This window comes from Dama dama, chromosome 26, assembly GCF_033118175.1.
Source record: "Dama dama isolate Ldn47 chromosome 26, ASM3311817v1, whole genome shotgun sequence".
Lineage (NCBI taxonomy): Eukaryota > Metazoa > Chordata > Mammalia > Artiodactyla > Cervidae > Dama > Dama dama.
The window spans coordinates 50,095,650-50,118,600 of NC_083706.1; the positions used below are offsets into that span (position 1 = coordinate 50,095,650).

General features: G+C 45.7%; 1 protein-coding gene across 1 annotated transcript in view; it reads left to right on the plus strand.

Moving 5' to 3' along the window:
- Nucleotides 1–21,431: 21,431 nt before the first annotated feature.
- IGF2R (insulin like growth factor 2 receptor) overlaps nucleotides 21,432–22,951 on the plus strand; it is a 101,540-nt gene continuing 100,020 nt past the window's right edge. The window contains exon 1 of the mRNA XM_061130501.1: nucleotides 21,432–21,598. Within this exon, the coding sequence (XP_060986484.1) occupies nucleotides 21,432–21,598 (167 nt within the window). The remainder of the gene's footprint in view (nucleotides 21,599–22,951) is intronic.

A 22,951-nucleotide genomic window follows, 5' to 3' on the forward strand; every position in this document is an offset into this window, starting at 1 on the left:
TGTCTTCGTGCCTCACACAGGTTTCTTTGGTTGCGGTGCATGGGCTTCTCATACAGGGGCTTCTCTTGTTGCAGAGCATGGACTCTAGGTGTGTAGGTTTCAGTTGTAGCATGTGGGCTTAGGTGTCCTGCGGCATCACGTCCCCTGCGTTAGCAGGCAGATTCTTAACCGCCAGCCCACCAGGGAAGTCCAAAGAAGGATGCTATTTTGACTTTAGTCTCACATCCCTCACACTCAGCTTTCCCCATTGCTGTTTTCAAGAAAAGGAAGGCAGGAAGGAAGAAAGGAAGATAGTTTTGTAAGAACCTTCACCCACTACTTCATCATTTTGATAGGCTAATAATTACTGCTGGTTTCTTCCCACCAGGTTTTTTTTCTCACGTTGGTTGGGGATCTCAAGGTAGGAGAAGTGACGGTTTGAAATTTTTAAAAAATTGTTCAGGAGAGATGAAGATTTCATTTTTAATGAAATAGAGATGTCAAAGGCCTTTGACAATGTGATTGAGATCCAGTGATGATTCGGGGGAGGACTTGTGTGATTATTTTAATATTACCAATACTCATATTGGATGAGCTCCATAATTGGCATACCACGGTCATACCCACTGCTATACCATTTAAATCTTTAGATCTCATAACTACTCTTTGAATGGGATTTTCACTTAGGATGCCTTTAGCTGAAATAACAGATAACCCATTTCAAAGTTAATAAAGAGAAGCTGGACTTTTTTTTTTTTTAGCTCACAGGCAAAGAAGTCTAGAGAAAAGTTTCTCTCTGCCATTTGCATTATCAGATGTTCCCTAAGGCTGGTAGGATGGCGGCTGGTGGTGATAAGATCTGTGAGATTTCCCGTTTATGCCTTGGGGAGAGAGAGAGAGGCTAGCTTTCTGCCGTAGCATTTTCTTGAAAGCAAGGACCTCAGTTTTTCCAGAAGCCTCCAGGAACCCACTCTTCATGTCTCACTGATTCAGAATGAGTTGGGCACGTCCATTTCTAAGCTAATACAGTTCAGGAGAGCGCTGTCTTTGATTGGCTTAGATTACTAAATAGTCAGCCAAAACATCCTCAACATGTGTCTATTTTCTAGCTCCAGGTTGGCAGACTATATAGCCCTTGGACCAAATCTGGCTAACTGGCGGTCCTTGTAAATAAAGTTTTATTAAAACACAGCCATGCTCATTTATTTATATAGATTTATAGCTGCTTTCATGCTTCTATAGTAGAGCTGAACAGTCGTGATGGAGACCACAATACCTAAAGTATTTTTCATCCAGTCTTAATAGAGAGTTTTGGATACTGGTTCTTAATGAATAAAGTGTGGCTGAGGTTAAACAACCTCCAAAGTCAAAGAGCTCATTGGGGGCCGCGGCTAGACTGTCACTCAGAAGCCAAGGCTCTCTCTGCTACTAGTTCCACTGGGAGAGTTTCTTGGGATACGCTTGCATTTTTTGTGATGTGTGTCGCTTGTACACAGCATCACAGACATGGGCCTGCTGAAATAAATATGTCCATAGTGATGAACTCAATTCTTAGGAACAAGTTCACCTGTTGCTATAAACAGAGGAATAGGTTGGGGCATGAGGATTTATCATGATAAATCTGACACACCATTAAAAAAAAACACAAATACCAGCTGGGATAGGAATAAAATTTGTTGATAACTGCTGCTGCTGCTAAGTCGCTTCAGTCGTGTCTGACGATATGCGACCTCATAGATAGCAGCCCACCAGGCTCCTCTGTCTCTGGGATTCTCCAGGCAAGAACACTGGAGTGGGTTGCCATTTCTAACCATTGGGATACAATGAAAGATTTCCAAAAAATAACTTCACACTCTCAGCCTTAGCACCATCTTTTGAGAAACCTCTGCACCATGAGAGCGAAGTGGAGGAAAAAGCAAATGCGCAGGCTGAAGCGCAAAAAAGATTAGGCAGAGGTCCAAGTAAACTTGTACACCCATGGAAGCCACAGAAGCAGAAACAAGGGAAGCCAGAGGCCAGGGACGCTGGTACAAATTGTGGACTGCATGCCTACTATCTAGAACTTCTCAATGGATCTGGAACATCTATGGCCATTCTGATCACCTTGACCACCTTTGAGAGACCTACCTCGCTCGTATCAAAGCCGTTCCTTTTGGTCCTTTGCCCTGGACCTGTGATAACTGTGGACTAGTTCTCTCCTCAGTTGTGGCTGAATGTAACGTGTACAATAAATCATCTCTTTTGCTGTCTTAGCTGAAGAAAAAAAAATAACTTCACATAAGTAAAAGGTTGATTCGTATTACCTTGACGAGTATTTTTATTGCTGAAAGTGAGCTTTAGAAACGAAAGAGAAAGCAGTGAAATAAAAGAATATAGTAGCACGAAAAAGACTTACCCAAGATAACCGTTTTTACTTGATCATGCATTCACCTTCTCCTTCTGACTTTCTATAGCAACCAGTATGCAAGAGGACATTTAGTTACCCTCAGCTTCTGGCATTCACGCTTTTGTGTGGTTCCCTCCCATGTTACATAAGCATTGGTCGGTGTGACCTATAGAAGACGGCCGAAGTGATGAAACTGGAGGGTTTTGTCACAGAGGGCATTGCAGCTTCTATCTTGGTTTCCTGGATTGCTTGCTCTGAGGGAAACCTGGTCACCATGCTGTGAGAACACTCAAGCAATTCTGGGGAGAGGCCCCCCACACAGTGGGGCCAAAGTCTCCCACCAACAGCTGAGCAAACTTGCTGGCCACGTGAGAACCATGGAAGCAGATCCAGCCTCTGTCAAACCTTAAAGTGATGGCAATCTTGATTCACATTCAACTGCGATCTCAGGAGAGATACTGAGTCAGAACTTCTCTTCCAAACCACAGAAAGTGAGAGATAATAAATGCTTATTGCTATTTCAGGTCATCAAGTTTGGGGTTTGTTTGTTAAGCAGCAAGAGTTAACTGACATATATTCTTCCATATTGGGTCAAAAGACTCATGGTAGTATTTATTATATAAATATATATTATTTATATTATATGTAAACATTTATTTATATATTTAAAAGTTATGTGGAATGGATGCTGAAGCTCCAATACTTTGACAACCTGATGCAAAGAGCCGACTCACTGGAAAAGACCCTGATGCTGGGAAAGATTGAAGGCAGGAGGAGAAGGGGACGACAGAGGATGAGATGGTTGGATGGTATCACCGGCTTGATGGACATGAATTTGAGCAAACTCCTGGAGATAGTGAAGGACAGGGAAGCCTGGCGTGCTGCAGTCCATGGGGTCACGAAGAGTAGGACACAACTTAGCAACTGAACAACAACAACAATGAAACTTTTGAAACTTGATGAGATAAGAGAAAATGTTGAAAATATCTGTGTGTGTACTGTGTGTGCATGTTCAGTTGCTCGGTCGTGTCTGACTCTCTGCGACCCCGTGGACTGTAACCCACCAGGCTCCTCTGTCCATGGGATTCTCCAGGCAAGGATACCGGAATGAGTTGTTAGGCCCTCCTCCAGGGGATTGAACTTGCATCTGCCTGTGTCTCTTGCATTGCGGGCTGATTCCCTGCCCACTGAACCACCTGGGAAGCCCCGTGTGCATATTGTTGATAGTCCTTATTTCGCTTAGTTTTTCTGTTCACTCAATAAACATCTAGGTCCTGCACTGTTGCTGGTCTGACCCTGGGAACCAGCACAAGCCAAACACAGTCACAGAGCTTGTGTTTTAGGAGGATTTTCTCTTCTTAAGTGGATAGCATCACCAAATACCCTGTCATCCTGCCAGACACCTGGAGTCAGCCCAATGCCTCTCTTCCAGCCTTCACGCTGGTCCCCCGCAAGCTCTTGAGTTTGTACTTCTCCCTATTCTCTGTTCCCGCGGCTGCTGCTGCCTTCGTGGGAACGCGCATCAAAATCCTACCCTGATGGGCCAGTTTCCTGGGGCTGCTCTAACCAAGTAGCACACTGGCGGCTGGTGGTTGAGAGCCCCTGAAACGCATCACCTCCCAGTTCTGGAGGCTGGAAGTCTGAGATCAAGCTGCTGGCCGGGTCAGGCTCGGCTGAAGGCTCCTGGGAACGACCTGTTGCAGGCGTCTCTCCTAGCTTCCAGGTGTTCCTTGGCTCGTGGTGGCGTAACTCCCGCCTTCCCTTGGCATCCTCCTGCTGTGCCCGTCTGCCCCTTCACACCGTGTTCTTTCTATAAGGACACCTGTCACATCGGCGTAAGGGCCCACCCTATGTCAGAATGACGTCACCTTGGCCCAGCACCCCTGCGACAGCTCTGTTTCCAAATAAGCTTTCTTTCTGGGTTAATACGCTTTCCCAGTGGCTCAGCAGTAAAGAACCTGCCGGCAAAGCAGGAGACATGGGTTCGATCCCTGGGTTTGGAAGATCCCCTGAAGGGAGAAAGGGCAACCCACTCCTGTATTCTTGCCTGGAAAATTCCATGAACAGAGAAGAGGATTGGGACTTTAACATCTTCATGAAGGATACAGTTCAACCTAACACCTGGGTTATGTCACAGTCTTTCAACTAGCCTCCCTGCCTCCAGTGAGTCACCCTCATATGACCCCCACACTTGTCCTTCACAGGGTGGTCAGTGTGATCTGCCTAAAATAAAAATCTGATGATGTGGCTACTCAGCTAAAAATCCTCTGAGTTTCATTTTTCTTTATTATTGTTATTCAGTTCAGTTCAGTTCAGTTGCTCAGTTGTGTCTGACTCTTTGCGACCCTATGGATTGCAGCATGCCAGACCTCCCCGTCCATCACCAACTCCCAGAGTTTACCCAAACTCATGTCCATTGAGTCAGTGATGCTGTCCAACCATCTCATCCTCTCTCTTCCCCTTCTCCTCCTGCCTTCAATCCTTCCCAGCATCAGGGTCTTTTCCAATGAGTCAGTTCTTTGCATGAGGTGGCCCAAGTATTGGAGCTTCAGCTTCAGCATCAGTCCTTCCAATGAATATTCAGGACTGATTTCCTTTAGGATGGACCGGTTGGATCTCCTTGCAGTCCAAGGAACTCTCAAGAGTCTTCTCCAACACCACAGTTCAGAAGCATCAATTCTTCAGGGCTCAGCTTTCTTTATAGTCCAACTCTCACACCCATACGCGACTACCGGAAAACCCATAGCCTTGACTAGACGGACCTTTGTTGGCAAAGTAATGCCTCTGCTTTTTAATATGCTGTCTAGGTTGGTCATAACTTGTCACCCTGCTTATTTACTATTATTATTTCTATTTTATTGAAATATGGTCAATTTACAATGCTAAGTTAATTTCTGATGCACAGCAAAGTAACCCAGTCATACATATATGTAAATATATATACATATAAATGTACATGCATATAAATATACACATACATATAAGTATATTCTTTTTCATATTCTTTTCCACTATGATTTATTACAGGATATTAAATATAGTAACCTGCACTACACAATAAGAAGATCTTGTTGTTTATCTATTCTATATATGTGTGGGTGTGCTCAGTTGCTTAGCTGTGTTTGATTCTTTGTGACCCCATGAACTGTAGCCCACCAGGCTTCTCTGTCCACGGGACTTTTTTCCAGGTAAGAACACTGGAGTGGGGTGCCATGTCCCTCTCCAGGGGATCCTCCTGAGCCATAGACTGAAGCTGTGTCTCCTGCATTGGCAGGAGGATTCTCTACCACTAGTGCCACCTGGGAAGCCTCAATCTATATATAGTAGTTTGCATCTGGTGTATGTATCAGTTCAGTTCATTTCAGTTGCTCAGTTGTGTCTGACTCTTTGTGACCCCATGAATCGTAGCATGCCGAGCCTCCCTGTCCATCACCAATGCCTGGAGTTTACTCAAACTCGTGTCCATCGAGTTGGTGATGCCATCCAACCATCTCATCCTCTGTCATCCCTTTCTCTTCTTGCCCCCAATCCCTCCCAGGATCAGGGTCTTTTCCAATGAGTCAACTCTTCGAATGAAGTGGCCAAAGTATTGGAGTTTCAGCTTCAGCATCAGTCCTTACAATGAACACCCAGGACTGATCTCCTTCAGGATGGACTGGTTGGATCTCCTTGCAGTCCAAGGGACTCTCAAGAGTCTTCTCCAACACCACGGTTCAAAAGCATCAATTTTTCAGTGCTCAGCTTTCTTCACAGTCCAAATCTCACATCCATACATGACCACTGGAAAAACCATAGCCTTGACCAGACGGACCTTTGTTGGCAAAGTAATGTCTCTGCTTTTTAATATGCTATCTAGGTTGGCCATAACTTTCCTTCCAAGGAGTAAGAGTCTTTTAATTTCATGGCTGCAGTCACCATCTGCACTGATTTTGGAGCCCAAATAAATAAAGCCTGACACTGTTTCCACTGTTTTCCCATCTATTTCCCATGAAGTGACGGGATCAGATGCCATGATCTTAGTTTTCTGAATGTTGAGTTTTAAGCCAACTTTTTCACTCTCCTCTTTCACTTTAATCAAGAGGCTTTTTAGTTCCTCTTCACTTTCTGCCATAAGGGTGGTGTCATCTGCATATCTGAGGTTATTGATATTTCTCCCGGCAATCTTGAGTCCAGCTTGTGCTTCTTCCAGCCCAGCATTTCTCATGATGTACTCTGCATATAAGTTAAATAAGCAGGGTGACAATATACAGCCTTGATGTACTCCTTTTCCTATTTGGAACCAGTCTATTGTTCCATGTCCAGTTCTAACTGTTGCTTCCTGACCTGCATATATATAGGTTTCTCAAGAGGCAGGTCAGGTGGTCTGGTATTCCCATCTCTTTCAGAATTTTCCACCCACAGTTTGCTGTGATCCACACAGTCAAAGGCTTTGGCATAGTCAATAAAGCAGAAATAGATGTTTTTCTGGAACTCTCTTGCTTTTTCGAAGATCCAGCGGACGTTGGCAATTTGATCCCTGGTTCGTCTGCCTTTTCTAAAGCCAGCTTGAACATCTGGAAGTCCTTGGTTCACATATTGCTGAAGCCTGGCTTGGAGAATTTTGAGCATTACTTTACTAGCATGTGAGATGAGTGCAAATGTGCAATAGTTTGAGCATTCTTTGGCATTGTCTTTCTTAGGGACTGGAATGAAAACTGACCTTTTCCAGTCCTGTGGCCATTGCTGAGTTTTTCAAATTTGCTGGCATATTGAATGCAGCACTTTCACAGCATCATCTTTCAGGATTTGAAATAGCTCAACTGGAATTCCATCACATCCACTAGCTTTGTTCGTAACAATGCTTTCTAAGACCCACTTGACTTAACATTCCAGGATGTCTGGCTCTAGGTGAGTGATCACACCATCGTGATTATCTGGGTGGTGAAGATCTTTTTTGTATAGTTCTGTGTATTCTTGCTACCTCTTCTTAATATCTTCTGCTTCTCTTATGTCCATACCATTTCTGTCCTTTATCAAATCCATGTTTGCATGAAATGTTCCCCTGGTATCTCTAATTTTCTTGAAGATATCTCTAGTCTTTCCCATTCTGTTGTTTTCCTCTATTTCTTTGCCTTGATCATTGAGGAAGGCTTTCTTATCTCTCCTTGCTATTCTTTGGAACTCTGCATTCAAACAGGAATATCTTTCCGTTCTCCTTTGCTTTTGGCTTCTCTTCTTTTCACAGCTATTTGTAAGGCCCCCTCAGACAACCATTTTGCCTTTTTGCATTTCTTTTCCATGGGGATGCTCTTGATCTCTGTCTCCTGTACAATGTCATGAACCTCTGTCCATAGTTCATCAGGCACTCTATCAGGTCAAGTCCCTTAAATCTATTTCTTTCTTCCACTGTATAGTCATAAGGGATTTGATTTAGGTCATACCTGAATAGTCTAGTGGTTTTCCCTACTTTCTTCAATTTAAGTCTGAATTTGGCAATAAGGAGTTCATGATCTGAGCCACAGTCATCTCCCAGTCTTGTTTTTGCTGACTGTATAGAGCTTCTCCATCTTTGGCTGCAAAGAATATAATCAATCTGATTTTGGCGTTGACCATCTGGTGATGTCTATGTGTAGAGTCTTCTCTTGTGTTGTTGAGTTGAAAGAGGGTGTTTGCTATGACCAGTGCGTTCTGTGGGCAGAACTCTTAGTCTTTGCCCTGCTTCATTCTGTACTCCAAGGCCAAATTTGCCTGTTACTCCAGGTGCTCCTTGACTTCACACTTGTGCATTCCAGTCCCATTTAATGAAAAAATATATATAGTAGTTTGCAAACTCCCAGTGCTTCCCTCCCCAACCCCCTTCCTCCTTGGCAACCACAAGTTTGTTTTCCGCGCCTGTGAGTTTGTTTCTGTTTCAAGATAAGTTCACTTGTGTCACATTTTAGATTCCATATGTAAATGACACCACTTGGCATTTGTCTTTCTCTCTCTGACTTATCTTCTCTTCAGCAAAGCACAAAGTTCCTCAAAATCTGGCCTGAGCTTCCCTCACGAGCGCCTCCCCTCTGCCTCCGCAGTCCTTTCCTCTCCCTTGTGTTCTGGCTGTTATCGACTCCGAGATCGTCTTCTCTGGGCATTTCTAGAGGAGATTCCATCTCTCTTAGGTCCCTGTGGGTAATTGCCTGTCTCTTTATCACACTAAGTAGTAAATCACTGGTTTCTTGTCTTCAGTCTCCGAGTCCCTCCAGGAAGGGACTGTGCCTCCCAGGCAACCCTAGGGCCAGTGCAGCGTCGATTAAAAACGAACTACTCAATATGTGTTTGTTGAATTAACTTCACTGTCTTCTGGTGGGATGATGCGCTTTGTGGAGGGCGAGTGCAGAAAAGAAAGATGGTGATCCAACGGTCATCTCATTTCTGTTCTAGTTCTGCGAGGGCACTCACTCAGACACGTGTCCCTAATACAGAGCTAGGGCTTGTATTTACTCACAAGCTCCTGACTCTCCTTGTAGAGAAGATTGTGACGTGGGGAAACCACAGCCCGTATCCTGAGTCAGATCACGGTTTGGTTGAAGAACAGTATTTCCCATCTTCTCACTTACTTCAGGAGAACTTGAATGAATATCTATGATTAATCTGAGGACTTTTCTTTCCAACCACCAACCCAAAATGACATTCTTGCTGGAGATGCCACAGCGCAGCTGCCGCCGTTCATTCTCATGGTTGTGTCAGAGAGGGCTCCACACGGTTCTCAAGGGGAACTTCACAGAAACTTTCTCTTCCCTCCTGGCTCCCCCAGTTTCCTTTCTGTGTTTCTGCTCCTTTTCTGGCCTGTTCTCTCTTCCTCACAAACATGGTGCCCCCCAAGGGGGCACTTTGCATTTTTCACACACGGCCACACCTTGATCCCTGTCCCCTTCCACTTGCTCGTTGAGAGCTGGGGTCCAGGGTTCCTCCCTGTGACTCGGCGGGGGCCTACTGTCTCCCCTAAACCGGTGATCTGGGACTTCTGAGCTGAGTCCCCCTCTCTACCCCTTCTCTCTCTCTCTCTGCTTGACTTGGCGCCCAGCCACCACATTTGAAGGAGCTCGGGCCAAAAGTCGTGGCCACATCCAAGGCATTCCAGCTGAGGATTCAGCCGACAGCCAACACCAACCACGAGACGCTGGAGCAAAAGAACCTTCAGATAATTTCAGCCCTGAGCCTCAAATCTTCTAGCTGAGGGCCAGAAGTCAAGAAGCAGAAAGGAGACAACCCTACTGGACTCTGTCTGAATTCCTGATCTACAGAAACTTGTGAGAATTAATAAATGATGCTTGTTACCTGAAGGTAATTTGTTATATTCCAATAGATCCTGATTCTGGGAAAGATTGAGGGCAGGAGGAGAAGGTGGCGACAGAGGATGAGACAGTTGGTTGGCATTATTGACTCAACAGACTTGGGTTTGAGCAAACTCCGAGACATAGAGGAGGACAGGGAAGCCTGGCGTTCATGCTGCAGTCCATGGGATCACAAAGAGTTGGACATGACTGAGCGACTGAACAACAAGAATAGATCCCAAGTTCACCAAGAATCCCTTTTGGTCTCTCCCTGGGCTGTTTTATTCACTGGACGCTGTTGATGTCCAGTCACTCTTCCCATCACCAATGCTCCTATCTTTGCAAATGTCTCCCCTGCAATTACTCCCAGCTCTGACTTCTTGGCCATGCTTAGCACTATATTACCAGTGCCTGCAGGGCACCTCTTTCTTAGTATTCCTGATTCTTTATTGCACAGAAAGACACAGCATTTTTCTTTTCTAATCCAGTTTTCCTTTTCTGTTCCCCTCTTCTATTTTTGGCAGCACCAACTTTCCAATACAGAAACTCTAGTCTTCACTGATGCCTTCTGTCTGTGATGTCGAAACAGTTGCCAAGGGCTGCACTGTATTGTCAGTTGGCATGCTTTGGGCAGCAAGTAATCCGAAAGCCAGCTAAGCATGGAATAGCAGTCTGGGTTCAATCAGAGGATCGAAACAGGAAACTTCAATATGGAGAACTATTAACTCTGAAGAAAGAGCAGTTATAACATATAAAGGGACTCTGTATGGTACTCTAGGGCTAGTACCAAGGGAGGACAAACTTGGCAGGGGTTTGAATCTCATTGGATAAGGTGTGGTTCAGCTCACTGAGTGTAGAGAAGTTCCCTGGGGTGGCCAGGCTGGTCTGTAGGTCACCCTTCAGCTTGCAGGTCAGGGAGGAGGTGGGCAGAAACCAGTGGTGTGGCTGTTCTGGAAACAGCAGGAGACTTAGCTCTCAAGATTTCCCTCCAGAGTGTTTTCAACTCAGAAAGTTTAACATCATGCTCATTGTAAAGAGAACTGCTTATAAGAATTCCATTGTTCATAAAATAGCATGTACTGAAGGGTGCACTTGGAGTGACAGGCAACAAATTATCAGCTAACACACTTGGCTCAAGCAAGTTTATTTATCATGTCACAAAGTGAATGATCAGATACTGGCCAGGTCTAGGGTTTCAGTGAAGTGGACTGACACTGAAGATCCTTTCTCCCACTGTGCTGACCATAACTTCTCGTGGAGTTTCAGGGGACTATAGCAGCTACAAGTGCCCTATCAGACAACCTTGCTTCCAGAAAAAAAAAAAAGAGAGAGAAAGAGAGGGATGGAGAGGACAGGATCTTCTTTGAATTTCTTATTGGATGGAGAACTATTTTGAAAAAAATCTCAGGAGACTTCCAATCAATTCCCATGATCAGGATTGGAGCATGTGCCCTTCCTCAGGTTGTAAAAAGGAATATGTTACAAGGGTCTTATACCTTTAGCCTCTTTAGTGAGAGGAGGGATTCACCAGCAAAGAGAGGCGTGGTCAACACCCACGGGAAGGCAGGCAACATTGTCTGCCCCTATCCCCTGACCCTCTGTCCCCACCCCCCACTGCTCCAGGCAGTCACAGAGCACTTCAGTGCCCAAGGGAGTCACAAGATATGACTTCTACTCTTAACGAGGTGTTAACCAAGTGGGAACTAGGCATTCCTAGGGAAGGGCAGACACCTTTCCACTGTGTCTTTTGTCACCTTAATTCTGGTGCTTTCATTAAAGTGGTTCTCAGTCCATCCTACAGTGAGATGGATTTTCCTGATGTGTAACTGTGAACTCTCTCTCTCTCTCTCTCACACACACACACACACTCATGCTCCAAATCTCCCAATGAGAAGGAAGTTTATGAGTTAAAATCATGGACTTTCTTACTAGATTATATTACTCACATTGAAGCCCTTACTCATTGCAAAATCTCAGAGAAGGTATATAATTTTGTGCCTGAATTTCTCATGTTTTAATGTGAATAGGATTACTATGCTCAGAGGATTGCTATAAAGAGTAAATCATAAAATACAGGATTTTTTTTGACACATCAGTTCAATTCAGTTCAGTTGCTCAGTCATGTCCGACTTTTTGCGACTCCATGAACCACAACACGCCAGGCCTCCCTGTCCATCACCAACTCCCAGAGTCCACCCAAACCCATGTCCATTGAGTCAGTGATGCCATCCAACCATCTCATCCTCTGTCGTCCCCTTCTCCTCCTGCCCCCAATCCCTCCCAGCATCAGAGTCTTTTCCAGTGAGTCAACTCTTCGCATCAGGTGGCCAAAATATTGGAGTTTCAGCTTCAGCATCAGTCCTTCCAATGAACACCCAGGACTGATCTCCTTTAGGATGGACTAGTTGGATCTCCTTGCAGTCCAAGGGACTCTCAAGAGTCTTCTCCAACATCACAGTTCAAAAGTATTAGTTCTTCAGTGCTCAGCTTTCTTTTTTGTCCAACTCTCACATCCATACATGACCAATGGAAAAACCATAGCCTTGACTAGATGGACCTTTGTTGGCAAAGTAATGTCTCTGCTTTTTAATACGCTGTCTATAGTGGCTCTTTAATAGGTAGTATATTGTCAGCTATTATTGTTCCTCATTTTGTGCTCAGTCATGTCCAAGTCTTTGTGACCCTGTGGACTGTAGCCCGCCAGGCTCCTCTGTCCATGGAGTTTCTCCAGGCAAGAATACTGGAGTGAGTTGCCATGCCTTCCTCCAGTGGATTTTCCCGATGCAGGGATTGAATCCAGGCCTCCCACATTGCAGGTGTATTTTTTTTAAACCATCTGAGCCACCAGGGAAGCCTTTCATATCCAATTAAATCTAAATTTCTTGCATGTGTACATGCAAAGTCACTTCAGTTGTGTCTGGCTCTCTGCAACCCTACGGACTATAGCCTGCCAGACTCCTCCGTCCATGGGATTGTCCAGGCAAGAATACTGGAGTGAGTTGCCAGACCTCCTCCAGGGAATCTTCCCAACACAGGGATCCAACCTGCATCTCTTAAATCTCCCACATTGGCAGGTGGGTTCTTTACCACTAGCGCCACCTGGGAAACCATTACATTTCTTAAGGTGACCACTTAAGATCCTGTAAGAGCTGACGTCAATACAATTTTTTCAGACTTACATTAAAATTCACTATCTCCCCTACTAAGCCATTAACTACTTGAAGGAACGATCACGTTACCAGAAGGTGTGAGGTGGGTCCACTGCTTGCTGCTCAAAATGCTCAAAAGACAATAAACAGGCCAGGCTGGTGGAAAGGAAAAGTTTGCTTTATTTCAGATGCTGGCAATTTGCAGGGGATGAAGGGTGGTGGACATCTGTCCAAAGGCCGACTCCCCACCCCTGACAGGCAGAGAGTGAAAGCTTTTATAGACAGAGTTGGGGGGTGCGGTGCGTGAGAGGGCTACATGCAGCTCTGACAGTGCTACACGCAGCTTCAAATTGGTCATTGGTGGTCTGACCAGTGTCATCTTGGTTGTTTTAGGTACAGTTAATCTTCAGTTCCAGGGTCCATTTGTTCCCATGCATTTGTGGCCAGTTCTTAGAATTGTGGCAGCTTCTGTCATGGGTATGTCTGGTCGCCATGTAGTTAACTTCTTCCTCCTGGTGTTTCAGTATCTATAAGGCAGCTCACAGGATACAGTTCATAACATTATCTAGAGCCCTTGAGAAAGAACTCAAGGTCCTTGACTATGCTTAATGAATACATTATTATTATTTGGTCTCTTTTGGCTGTTTTCCTTTGTTCTCACATGCTCTCATTTCTCTGATCAAACTTCTTCTTCGACTAAAGTTTTTCACAGACAAAAGGCAGGCAGAGGACGTGGGGAGGGGGGAAGCATCATCGGATCCTGCTCTGTTTCAGGATCACGTTCTAGAAGCCTAGAATTTAGCACAATCTGTGGCCAGAGTCATTTCTCTGTGTTGCCATGTGGTTTTCACGCAAGCATCCCTTGGCCTGTGGATCCATCACTTCTCCTTCCTCACCAGCTCATCTTCTCCCTGTGTGTCTCACTGTCTCTGCCCCATTTCTTATGATGGCATCAGTCACACTGGACGGAGCCCACCCTCCTGTGGTAGGATCTAATGAAAACAAATTACTCTGCAACAACTGTATTTCCAAGTAAGGTCATATTCCAAAGTCAAAGGGATTAGGACTTCAATAAATCTTTTTCATGATAATGGTTTAGTGTTTTACTTGCTAAGTCATGTCTGACTCTTTGTGACCCCATGAACCGTAGCCCACCAGGCTCCTCTGTCCATGGAATTCTCCAGGCAAGAATACTGGAGTGGGTTGTCATTTCCTCCTCCAAGGGATCTTCCTGACCCAGGGATCGAACCTGAATCTCTTGTATCTTTTGCATTGTCATGTGGAGTCTTTACCACTGAGCCACCAGGGAAGCCCCACATCTTTTTTAGGGACATAATACAACCCATAACACAAGGTCTTGAGCTAATATTTTTAAGTCCTGATTTTTCAAAGGTTTGCTGAAAAATTTAAATGAAATACAGAAGAGTTATGCCCTCTACCATTTGACTTTAGAGTTTCTAATATACAACTTATGTTCAAGTTTTACCAATTATCCCCAACTGTCCCTTACACCTTCCAGTTTTGGTATCTGGGCTCTAGTTAAGGGTCATGCATCACATTTTGTTGTCTTGCCTTTTCAGTTCAGTTCAGTCACTCAGTCATGTCCAACTCTTTGCAACCCCATGGACTGCAGCATGCCAGGCTTCCCTGTCCATCACCAACTCCCAGAGTTTACTCAAACTCATGTCCATTGAGTTGGTGATACCATTCATCCATCTCATCCTCTGTCACCCTGGTCTCCTCTTGCCTTTAATCTTTCCCAACATCAGGGTCTTGTCCAATGAATCAGTTCTTCGCATCAAGTGGCCAAAATATTGCAGTTTCAGCTTCAGCATCAGTCCTTCCAATGAATATTCAGGACTGATTTCCTTTAGGATAGACTTGTTGGATCTCCTTTCAGTCCAAGTTACTCTCAAGAGTCTTCTTCAACACCACAGTTCAAAAGCATCAATTCTTCGGGGCTAAGCATTCTTTATAGTCCAGCTCTCACATCCATACATGACTACCGGAAAAACCATAACTTCGACTAGACAGACCTTTCTTGGCAAAATAATGTCTCTGCTTTTTAACATGCTGTCTAGGTTGGTCATAGCTTTTCTTCCAAGGAGCAAGCATCTTTTAATTTCTTGGCTGCAGTTACCACATGCAGTGATTTTTGGAGCCCAGGAAAATAAAATCTCCCACTGTTTCCATTGTTTCCCCATCTATTTGCCATGAAGTGATGGGACTGGATGCCATGATCTTAGTTTTCTGAATGCTGAGTTTTAAGCCAACTTTTTCACTGTCCTCTTTCACTTTCATCAAGAGGCTCTTCAGTTCTTCGCTTTCTGCCGTAAGGGTGGTGTCATCTGCCTTTTCATGCTCCTTTAATTCAGGGTGGTGGGGAGACGAATGGGAAGGGCAGGGCACAGCCATTAAAAGAGTGACACAGCCCTTGAGGACATAACAAAAACTGGTTAGAATCAATTATGTCCAAGATGGCTGAAGATCTGTTTTCTAGTAGACTTTGGGCCTCATTATGCACTCATTGTAATACATTAGCTAAAGGACACACCCATAGATGCCATCACAGTTCACATGCTTGACCATAATAGGCCAAAAAGTAGGATGTGGCCCAATTCCTGGAAATCCCTACCCCTTCCACCAAATAACTGGAATAATCCTCCCACTCATTAGCCTATGAAATTATCCAGGCTATAAAAGCTAACCACCTCCACATCTCAGGCCTCTCTTGCTTTCTGAGATGGACTTCATTCTGCCTATAGAATCTGTATCTCTCTAAATAAACTATATTTCACCTTACTATGGGCTTCCCAGGTGGTGTTAGTGGTAAAGAACCTGCCTCCAAATGCAGGAGGCATAAGAGTTGCAGGTTCAATCCCTGGGTTGGGAAGATCCCCTGGAGGAGGGCATGGCAACCCACTCTAGTATTCTTGCCTGGAGAATCCCCATGGACAGAGGAGCCTGGTGGGCTATAGTCCATGGGGTCGCAAAGAATTGGACACAACTGAAGTGACTTAGCAGGCACGTCTGCACACCTTACTGTAGCCTCCTCTTGAGTGCCTTCCTGCACAGAGCCAGTGACTTTCACTTGTCGGCCCAACCCAGGAACTCACCGGACACCTGGGACATGACTATTCTCTTGCTCACCCCTCTGCAACAGTAGTTCTCAGACCATCATGTGTATGAGAATCTCCTGGAAAGCTAGGGATCGAATTTTCTGGAGCCCATCTCCAAAGATTTTGAGTCAGTGGGTCAGAGGGAGGCCCACAAATTGGCATTTCTAACAAGCTGCCAAGTGATGCCAAAGTTGCTGGTCCAAACACACAATTTTGAGAACTGCTGATCTAGAACCAGGGTTGGCAAACTTCGGCTGTAGGGGACAGATGGTAAAATACTTTAGGCTCTATGGCAACCACTCAATTCTGCCACTGTAGGCAAAAGTAGCCATCGACAACACATAAGTGAATGCTGCTACATTCCAGTAAAACTTTATTTACAAAACAGCTGCCTGGTATCTCAGTCTGCTGTTTACTCTTGCCTTTTTGGAGTTGTGGGGCGGGGGGTGGGGGTGGGAGCAGAGGAGGTCTTTTAGAACACTAACATTTTTGAATTGTCTTGTTCAGTTTTTCTGTAGAATGTTTCACAGTCTGGATTTGATCATTTTATTTTTGACTTAGGTTAAAGATCTTGGCAAGAATACCACATAAGTGATACTGTACACTATAGGGGGAAATTGTGAAAGACTTTGAAATGGACTAAAAAAATTATTGGGTAACTTGAGTGGAAAGCTAGATGCTGTCTCATGCAACTTTGTGGGTTATCTGATTCTACAGGGTTTTACAGCTTTCATTATCTTTGAGCTGCTTTACAGTTCTCTAAATTGTGGGATAGTAAAGGTAATGTCTAGGCTTCTTATCTTTAGAACTGCAAATTTTGTTCCTTTGACATCCATTTAACCTATGGGTCTTAACTAATCTTCCATCTTTTAGGCAACATAACTTCAGCATTCCTGACTGTATGTGTATGTGTTGGGTTGTCTTTGGATTCTCTTTTGAACCCGTTGGAACAGGTTACTGGTTCTCACGTTAAAGAGTTCAGTATTATCTTGACACATGTTCATTCTATATCTGCATCTGAGTCACCATTATATTATCTTTTAAATATTATCCATCAGCAATATTTTTCATTGCCTCATTTTGTTGTTGTTGTTCAGTTGCCAAGTTGTGTCTGACTCTGCAACCCCATGAACTGCAGCACGTCAGGCTTCCCTGACCCCTACTATCTCCTGCAGTTTGCTCAAAGTCAGGTTCATTGAGTCAATGATGCCATCCAATCATCTCACCCTCTGTTGTCCCCTTCTCCTCCTGCCCTCAAGCTTTCCCAGCATCAGGGTATTTTCCAATGAGTTGGCTCTGCTGCATTTTGTACTCCAAGGCCAAACTTGCCTGTTACTTCAGGTATCTATTGACTTCCAACTTTTGCATTCTAATCCCCTACGATGAAAAGGACGTCTTTTTTTTTTGGTGTTAGTTCTAGAAGATCTTGTAGGTCTTCATAAAACTGTTCAACTTCAGCTTCTTTGGCACTAGTGATTGGAGTATAAACTTGGATTACTGTGACGTTGAATGGTCTGCATCATTTTCAGTTCAGTTCAGTCGCTCAGTCATGTCTGACTCTTTGCGACCCCGTGGACTGCAGCACGCCAGCACTGCAGCACGTGGACTGCAGCACGACCCCCTGTCCCTCACCAACTCCCAGAGTTTACTCAAACTCATGTCCATTGAGTCGCTGATGCCATCCAACCATCTCATCCTCTGTCATCCCCTTCTCCTCCTGCCTTCAATCTTTCCCAGCATCAGGGTCTTTTCCAGTGAGTCAGTTCTTTGCATCAGGTGGCCAAAGAGGAGTTTCAGCTTCAGCATCAGTCCTTCCAATGAATATTCAGGACTGATTTCCTTTAGAATTGACTTGTTGGATCTCCTTTCAGTCCAAGGGACTCTCAAGAGTCTTCTCCAACACCACAGTTCAAAAGCATCTGTTCTTTGGTGCTCAACTTTCTTTATAGTTCAGCTCTCACATCCACACATGACTACTGGAAAAACCATAGCTTTGACTAGACAGACCTTTGTTGGCATAGTAATGTCTCTACTTTCTAATATGCTGTCTAGGTTGGTCATAACTTTTCTTCCAAAGAGCAAGCGTCTTTTAATTTCATGGCTGCAGTCACCATGTACAGTGATTTTGGAGCCCCCCAAAATAATTTCTCTCACTGTTTCTGCTGTTCCCCATCTATTTGCTATGAAGCGATGGGACCAGGTGCCATGATCTTAGTTTTCTGAATGTTTAGTGTTAAGCCAACTTTTTCACTCTCCTCTTTCACTTTCATCAAGAGGCTCTTTAGTTCTTTGATTTCTGCCATAAGGGTGGTGTCATCTGCATATCTGAGGTTATTGATATTTCTCCTGGTGATCTTGATTCCAGCTTGTGGTTCATCCAGCCCAGTGTTTCTCATGATGTACTCTGCATATAAGTTAAATAAGCAGGGTGACAATATACTGCCTTGACCTACACCTTTCCCTATTGGAACCAGTCTGTTTTTCCATGTGCAGTTCTAACTGTTGCTTCCCGACCTGCATACAGATTTCTCAAGCGGCAGGTCAGGTGATCTGGTATTCTCATCTCTTTAAGAATTTTCCACCCACAGTTTGCTGTGACCCATACAGTCAAAGGCTTTGGCATAGTCAATAAAGCAGAAATAGATGTTTTTCTGGAACTCTCTTGTTTTTTTGATGATGCAACGGATGTTGACAATTTGATCTCTAGTTCCTCTGGCTTTTCTAAATCCAGCTTGAACATCTGGAAGTTCACAGTTCACGTATTGCTGAACCCTGGCTTGGAGAATTTTGAGCATTACTTTATTAGCATCTGAGATGAGTGCAATTGTGCAGTAGTTTGAGCATTCTTTGGCATTGCCTTTCTTTGGGATTGGAATGAAAACTGACCTTTTCCAGTTCTGTAGCCACTGCTGAGGTTTCCAAATTTTCTGACATATTGAGTGCAGCACTTTCACAGCATCATCTTTCAGGATTTGAAATAGCTCAACTAGAATTCCATCACCTCCACTAGCTTTGTTCATAGTGATGCTTCCTAAGGCCCACTTGACTTCACATTTCAGGGTGTCTGGCTCTAGCTGAGTGATCACACCATTGTGATTACCTGGGTCGTGAAGATCTTTTTGTATAGTTCTTCTGTGTATTCTTGCCACCTCTTCCTAATATCTTCTGCTTCTCTTAGGTCCATACCATTTCTGTCCTTTATTGTGCCCATCTTTGCATGAAATGTTCCCTTGGTATCTCTAATTTTCTCGAAGAGATCTCTAGTCTTTCCCATTCTATTGTTTTCCCTATTTCTTTGCACTGATCACTGAGGAAGGCTTTCTTCTCTTTCCTTGCTATTCTTTGGAACTCTGCATTCAAATGGGTGTATGTTTCCTTTTCTCCTTTGTTTTTTGCTTCTCTTAGCTATTTGTAAGGCCTCCTCAGACAACCATTTTGCCTTTTTGCATTTCTTTTTCTTGGGGATGGTCTTTATCCCTGCCTCCTGTACAATGTCACAAACCTCCATCCATAGTTCTTCAGGCACTCTATCAGATCTAATCCCTTGAATCTATTTGTCACTTCCACTGTATAATCCTAAGGGATTGGATTTAGGTCATACCTGAATGGCGTAGCGGTTTTCCCTACTTTTTTCAATTTAGGAAGAAATTGTGTCATGTTAGGAAGCAGAAAATACTATTTTTTCCAAATATTGGTGCCACGAATTTTAATCACTTGATCAAGATGGTTCCACTAGATTTTTCCATTGTAAAGATATATTTTTCTTTAGTAGAGAAACATCCTTTTAGACAAAGTGAATTTTCTAGCTTGCAATTATTTTTCACCTTATGGCTTCAGTTTCCACTGAAGATCTTTGGCTGTAGCAATTTTAACACGGTTGTTGTGCAAAATATGAACCCTTTTAGGATGCCCTCAGTGGGACATTTGAGCACCCTCTTAGGACCACAACTTTCCTTTCTTGGGCCATATTCCTCTTTGGCAATATCCCACCATGGCTAAGCTGCAGGCTCTGTCTGGCTTGGGCTTAGACTCTGGCATCTCCACTTGGTAGCCATGTGACCAGCAAGCTTTTTAATCTGTCTGTGCCTCAGCTTCCTTTTCTATAAAGTGGGTGCTATGAAGATCTCTCTCTTACAGGACTGTGTTAAGATTAAATGAGCTAAATCAAAACACCAGAACTATACTTGGCACATAATTAACTTGCTCAATAAACGTTAGCTATTACTGTAAGTGTTTGAATTTCTGCTTTGCTGCATCAAAGTAGCTTTGCCGCATCAAAGTGGCTTTGCCTAAGTTACTTAACATCTCTGTGCCTCTGTTCCTCTTTTAGAATAAGGTTCCTGGATTCATGTATGTTTATTGCTCGTACAGTGTCTTATATGGAGTAAGCATTAAAAAAGCATTGACAGGGGACTTCCCTGGTGGTCCAGTGTCTAAGGCTGCATACCTCCAATACTGGGCACCTGGGTTCCATCCCGGATAAGGTAACTAGCTCCTCCATGAGGCAATGAAGACGTGGCCCAGCAAAGTAAATAAATATTAAAAAAAAAAAAAAAGATGAACCGTTATCATCGTGGTTATTCTATACAATAATCAGATTATTCTGTCTCAGGTAAACTTGAGTTCATGACTTTTCAGATTCACCTTCTTATTCTCACTGTGCCTAGCTCAGCCATTCACAGAGTTATGGGCTTAACAAAATACATGAACAGAGCGATTAAAAAGCTTTTGCTGAGCGGCACTCGCTCGACAGTCACCCTTTATGTTTCAAGTTCCTGTATCTGGGCTGCCTTCCTTGCTGTAGGAAGCCCACGCTTGGGAAATCACATTGCCACAGAAGGTTTGTGAGAGGCTCTGCTGGGTTGTAACGGTGGGAACACCGCGGTGCAGGGCTCAGCGGTCGGCCCCCCGTAGGGCAAGAAACGTGGGCTCCCATTCATCAAGGGGTCGAATGTATGGTAACAGGGCTGCGCGGCGGCCTTTACAGCACTTAGGTCTAAACCTCATTTTCCCCTCCCTGTCGGTCGAGGGTGGGAAGCTGGGAGTCCACGTTGGGCAGCACCTCCATCCCCCGAGAGCGCCCCCGGGGGAGACACGGAGGCTGGGATCCCGCGGGGTAGCGGCGGGCACTGCAGGCCTGGGGTTCTAGCACCTGCGCGCGCGCGCGCGCCGCGCCGCTTCCGGCCGAGCGCGGGGCCGCGCTCACGTGACCGGGCCTGGGCGGAGCCGGGCGGGCGGGGATCACCTGAACAAGGCTGTCACGTGAGCGGGGCGGGGCGGGGGCGGGGCCGGGGCCGGCCGGCGGTCACGTGATAGGCCCCGGGGCCGCCGCCGAGCCCAGAAGAGCCGCGCGCCCCTCGCGCTCCCCCGGCTAGTCCTCAGCTCCTCGCGCTCCTGTCCGTCTCCGCCTGCCGCCCTGGCTGCACACCCGTGTCCCGGACGCCGCCCCCGGCCGCCGCTCGCCGCTCGCCGGGTTCCGGACGCACAGCCCGGGCCCGGCGCGATGGAGGCGGCCGCCGGCCGGAGCTCGCACCTGGGGCCCGCGCCCGCCGGGCGCCCGCCGCGGTGCCCGCTCCTGCTGCAGCTGCTGCTGCTGCTGCTGCTGCTGCCGCCGGGCTGGGTTCCCGGGGCCGCGGGCACCCAGGGCGCCGAGTTCCCCGAGCTGTGCAGGTGGGTGGCTCGCCGGGGCACCGGCTTCAGTCGCGGCGCCCCAGCGCGCGGCGGGCGGGATGGGGGTGCAGGGGGCGCCCCCGGGGAGGCACCCAAGCCATCTCCTTGGGTCCGCCCGTCTCCAACGGAAAGTTGCCGCCGTGCCGGCGAAGGATAAGAGACCCAGGGGGGATCGGTGCCCACGGGCAGGGGGTGTGGGGCGCTCGGCCGGCGCTGGCCCGGGGTCCGCCGTCCGGCCACTTGTGGCTGTCACCAAGTCCAGGGCGGCTTCGTGTGCGTGCGGGCGGCCGGGTGACACCCTGCGGGCGCCCTCATGCCCAGCGGTGCGCCTTTGAAAAAGTTGGGAGGACGCAGGAACCCCCGACTTCGCTTTGTTCCGACTCCACGTTTCCCCCAAAGTTCCACCAGCTGGGCTTCAGAGGCGCCCCTTAAGGTGGACAGACTCACCCACAGGAATGGCCGTGGAGTTGGGAGGGGGGGGGGGTGGGTTGGTATCATTTGATGATTGATTTCCTCCATGTGGGTTTTCCATTTTTAAAGTAGCTTTTTCTGCAGAACTTGACTTTTTTTTAAATCGGGGGAATGGAGGATGGTCATCCAGTATTGGTTTTCGAGACTTCATCCTTCACTTCTGCGAGCTGAACTTCCTGTCTCATTGTTCACATGATGTCATTGTCTCCGGGTGGATTATTCTAGTGGAGTCCTTTGCTTTGGGAACCATGATTGTATAATAGTGGTCCCAGTGAGGACTGTTAAGTGTCCTGCCATGGCCGGGAGTCCCGGGGTTGGAGAACTGCCGATTCCATGTATTTTTCTAACCAACCTTCTCTGGACTGTTTAGGATGATGGAAAATACAGCTTTTATTTAATTTTTTAAACCTTGGTGGAAAAGGGGTGAAAAGTTCTGAAAGAGTCGTGGACAAACAAGTCAGCAGTTATCCCTGGCGCTAGCAAGTTACCTCTCAGAATGAAGCGAAGTTTAGCCCACTTGGAGCTGAATTTTGAGTTTGTGGTAAGGTGTATGGGGTTCTTAGTCTTCCTTTGCAATAGAGATGGTCTTATTACCCCCGAATTGAGAACTTGCAGAAATTATTACTCTGAGGAGAGTTAGGCTGAACGCACAATGGAAGCAGAAACGCCCATATTCTTTGTCCTTTTTTGGAAAGGTATTGGGGGGCAGGAGGGAGAGTTAACTGCACATTAGTTTGTAGGCTAGTTAACTGCCCTAAGATACATAGTTACTCATAGAAGCCCCCTGTTACAGTGAAAAGCCACAGTCACTGACCCAAGGTTAGGCTGTGACTGATCTTTGAAGGAAGACGTTTTGGGGGTAATGGCTACTGTAACCATACG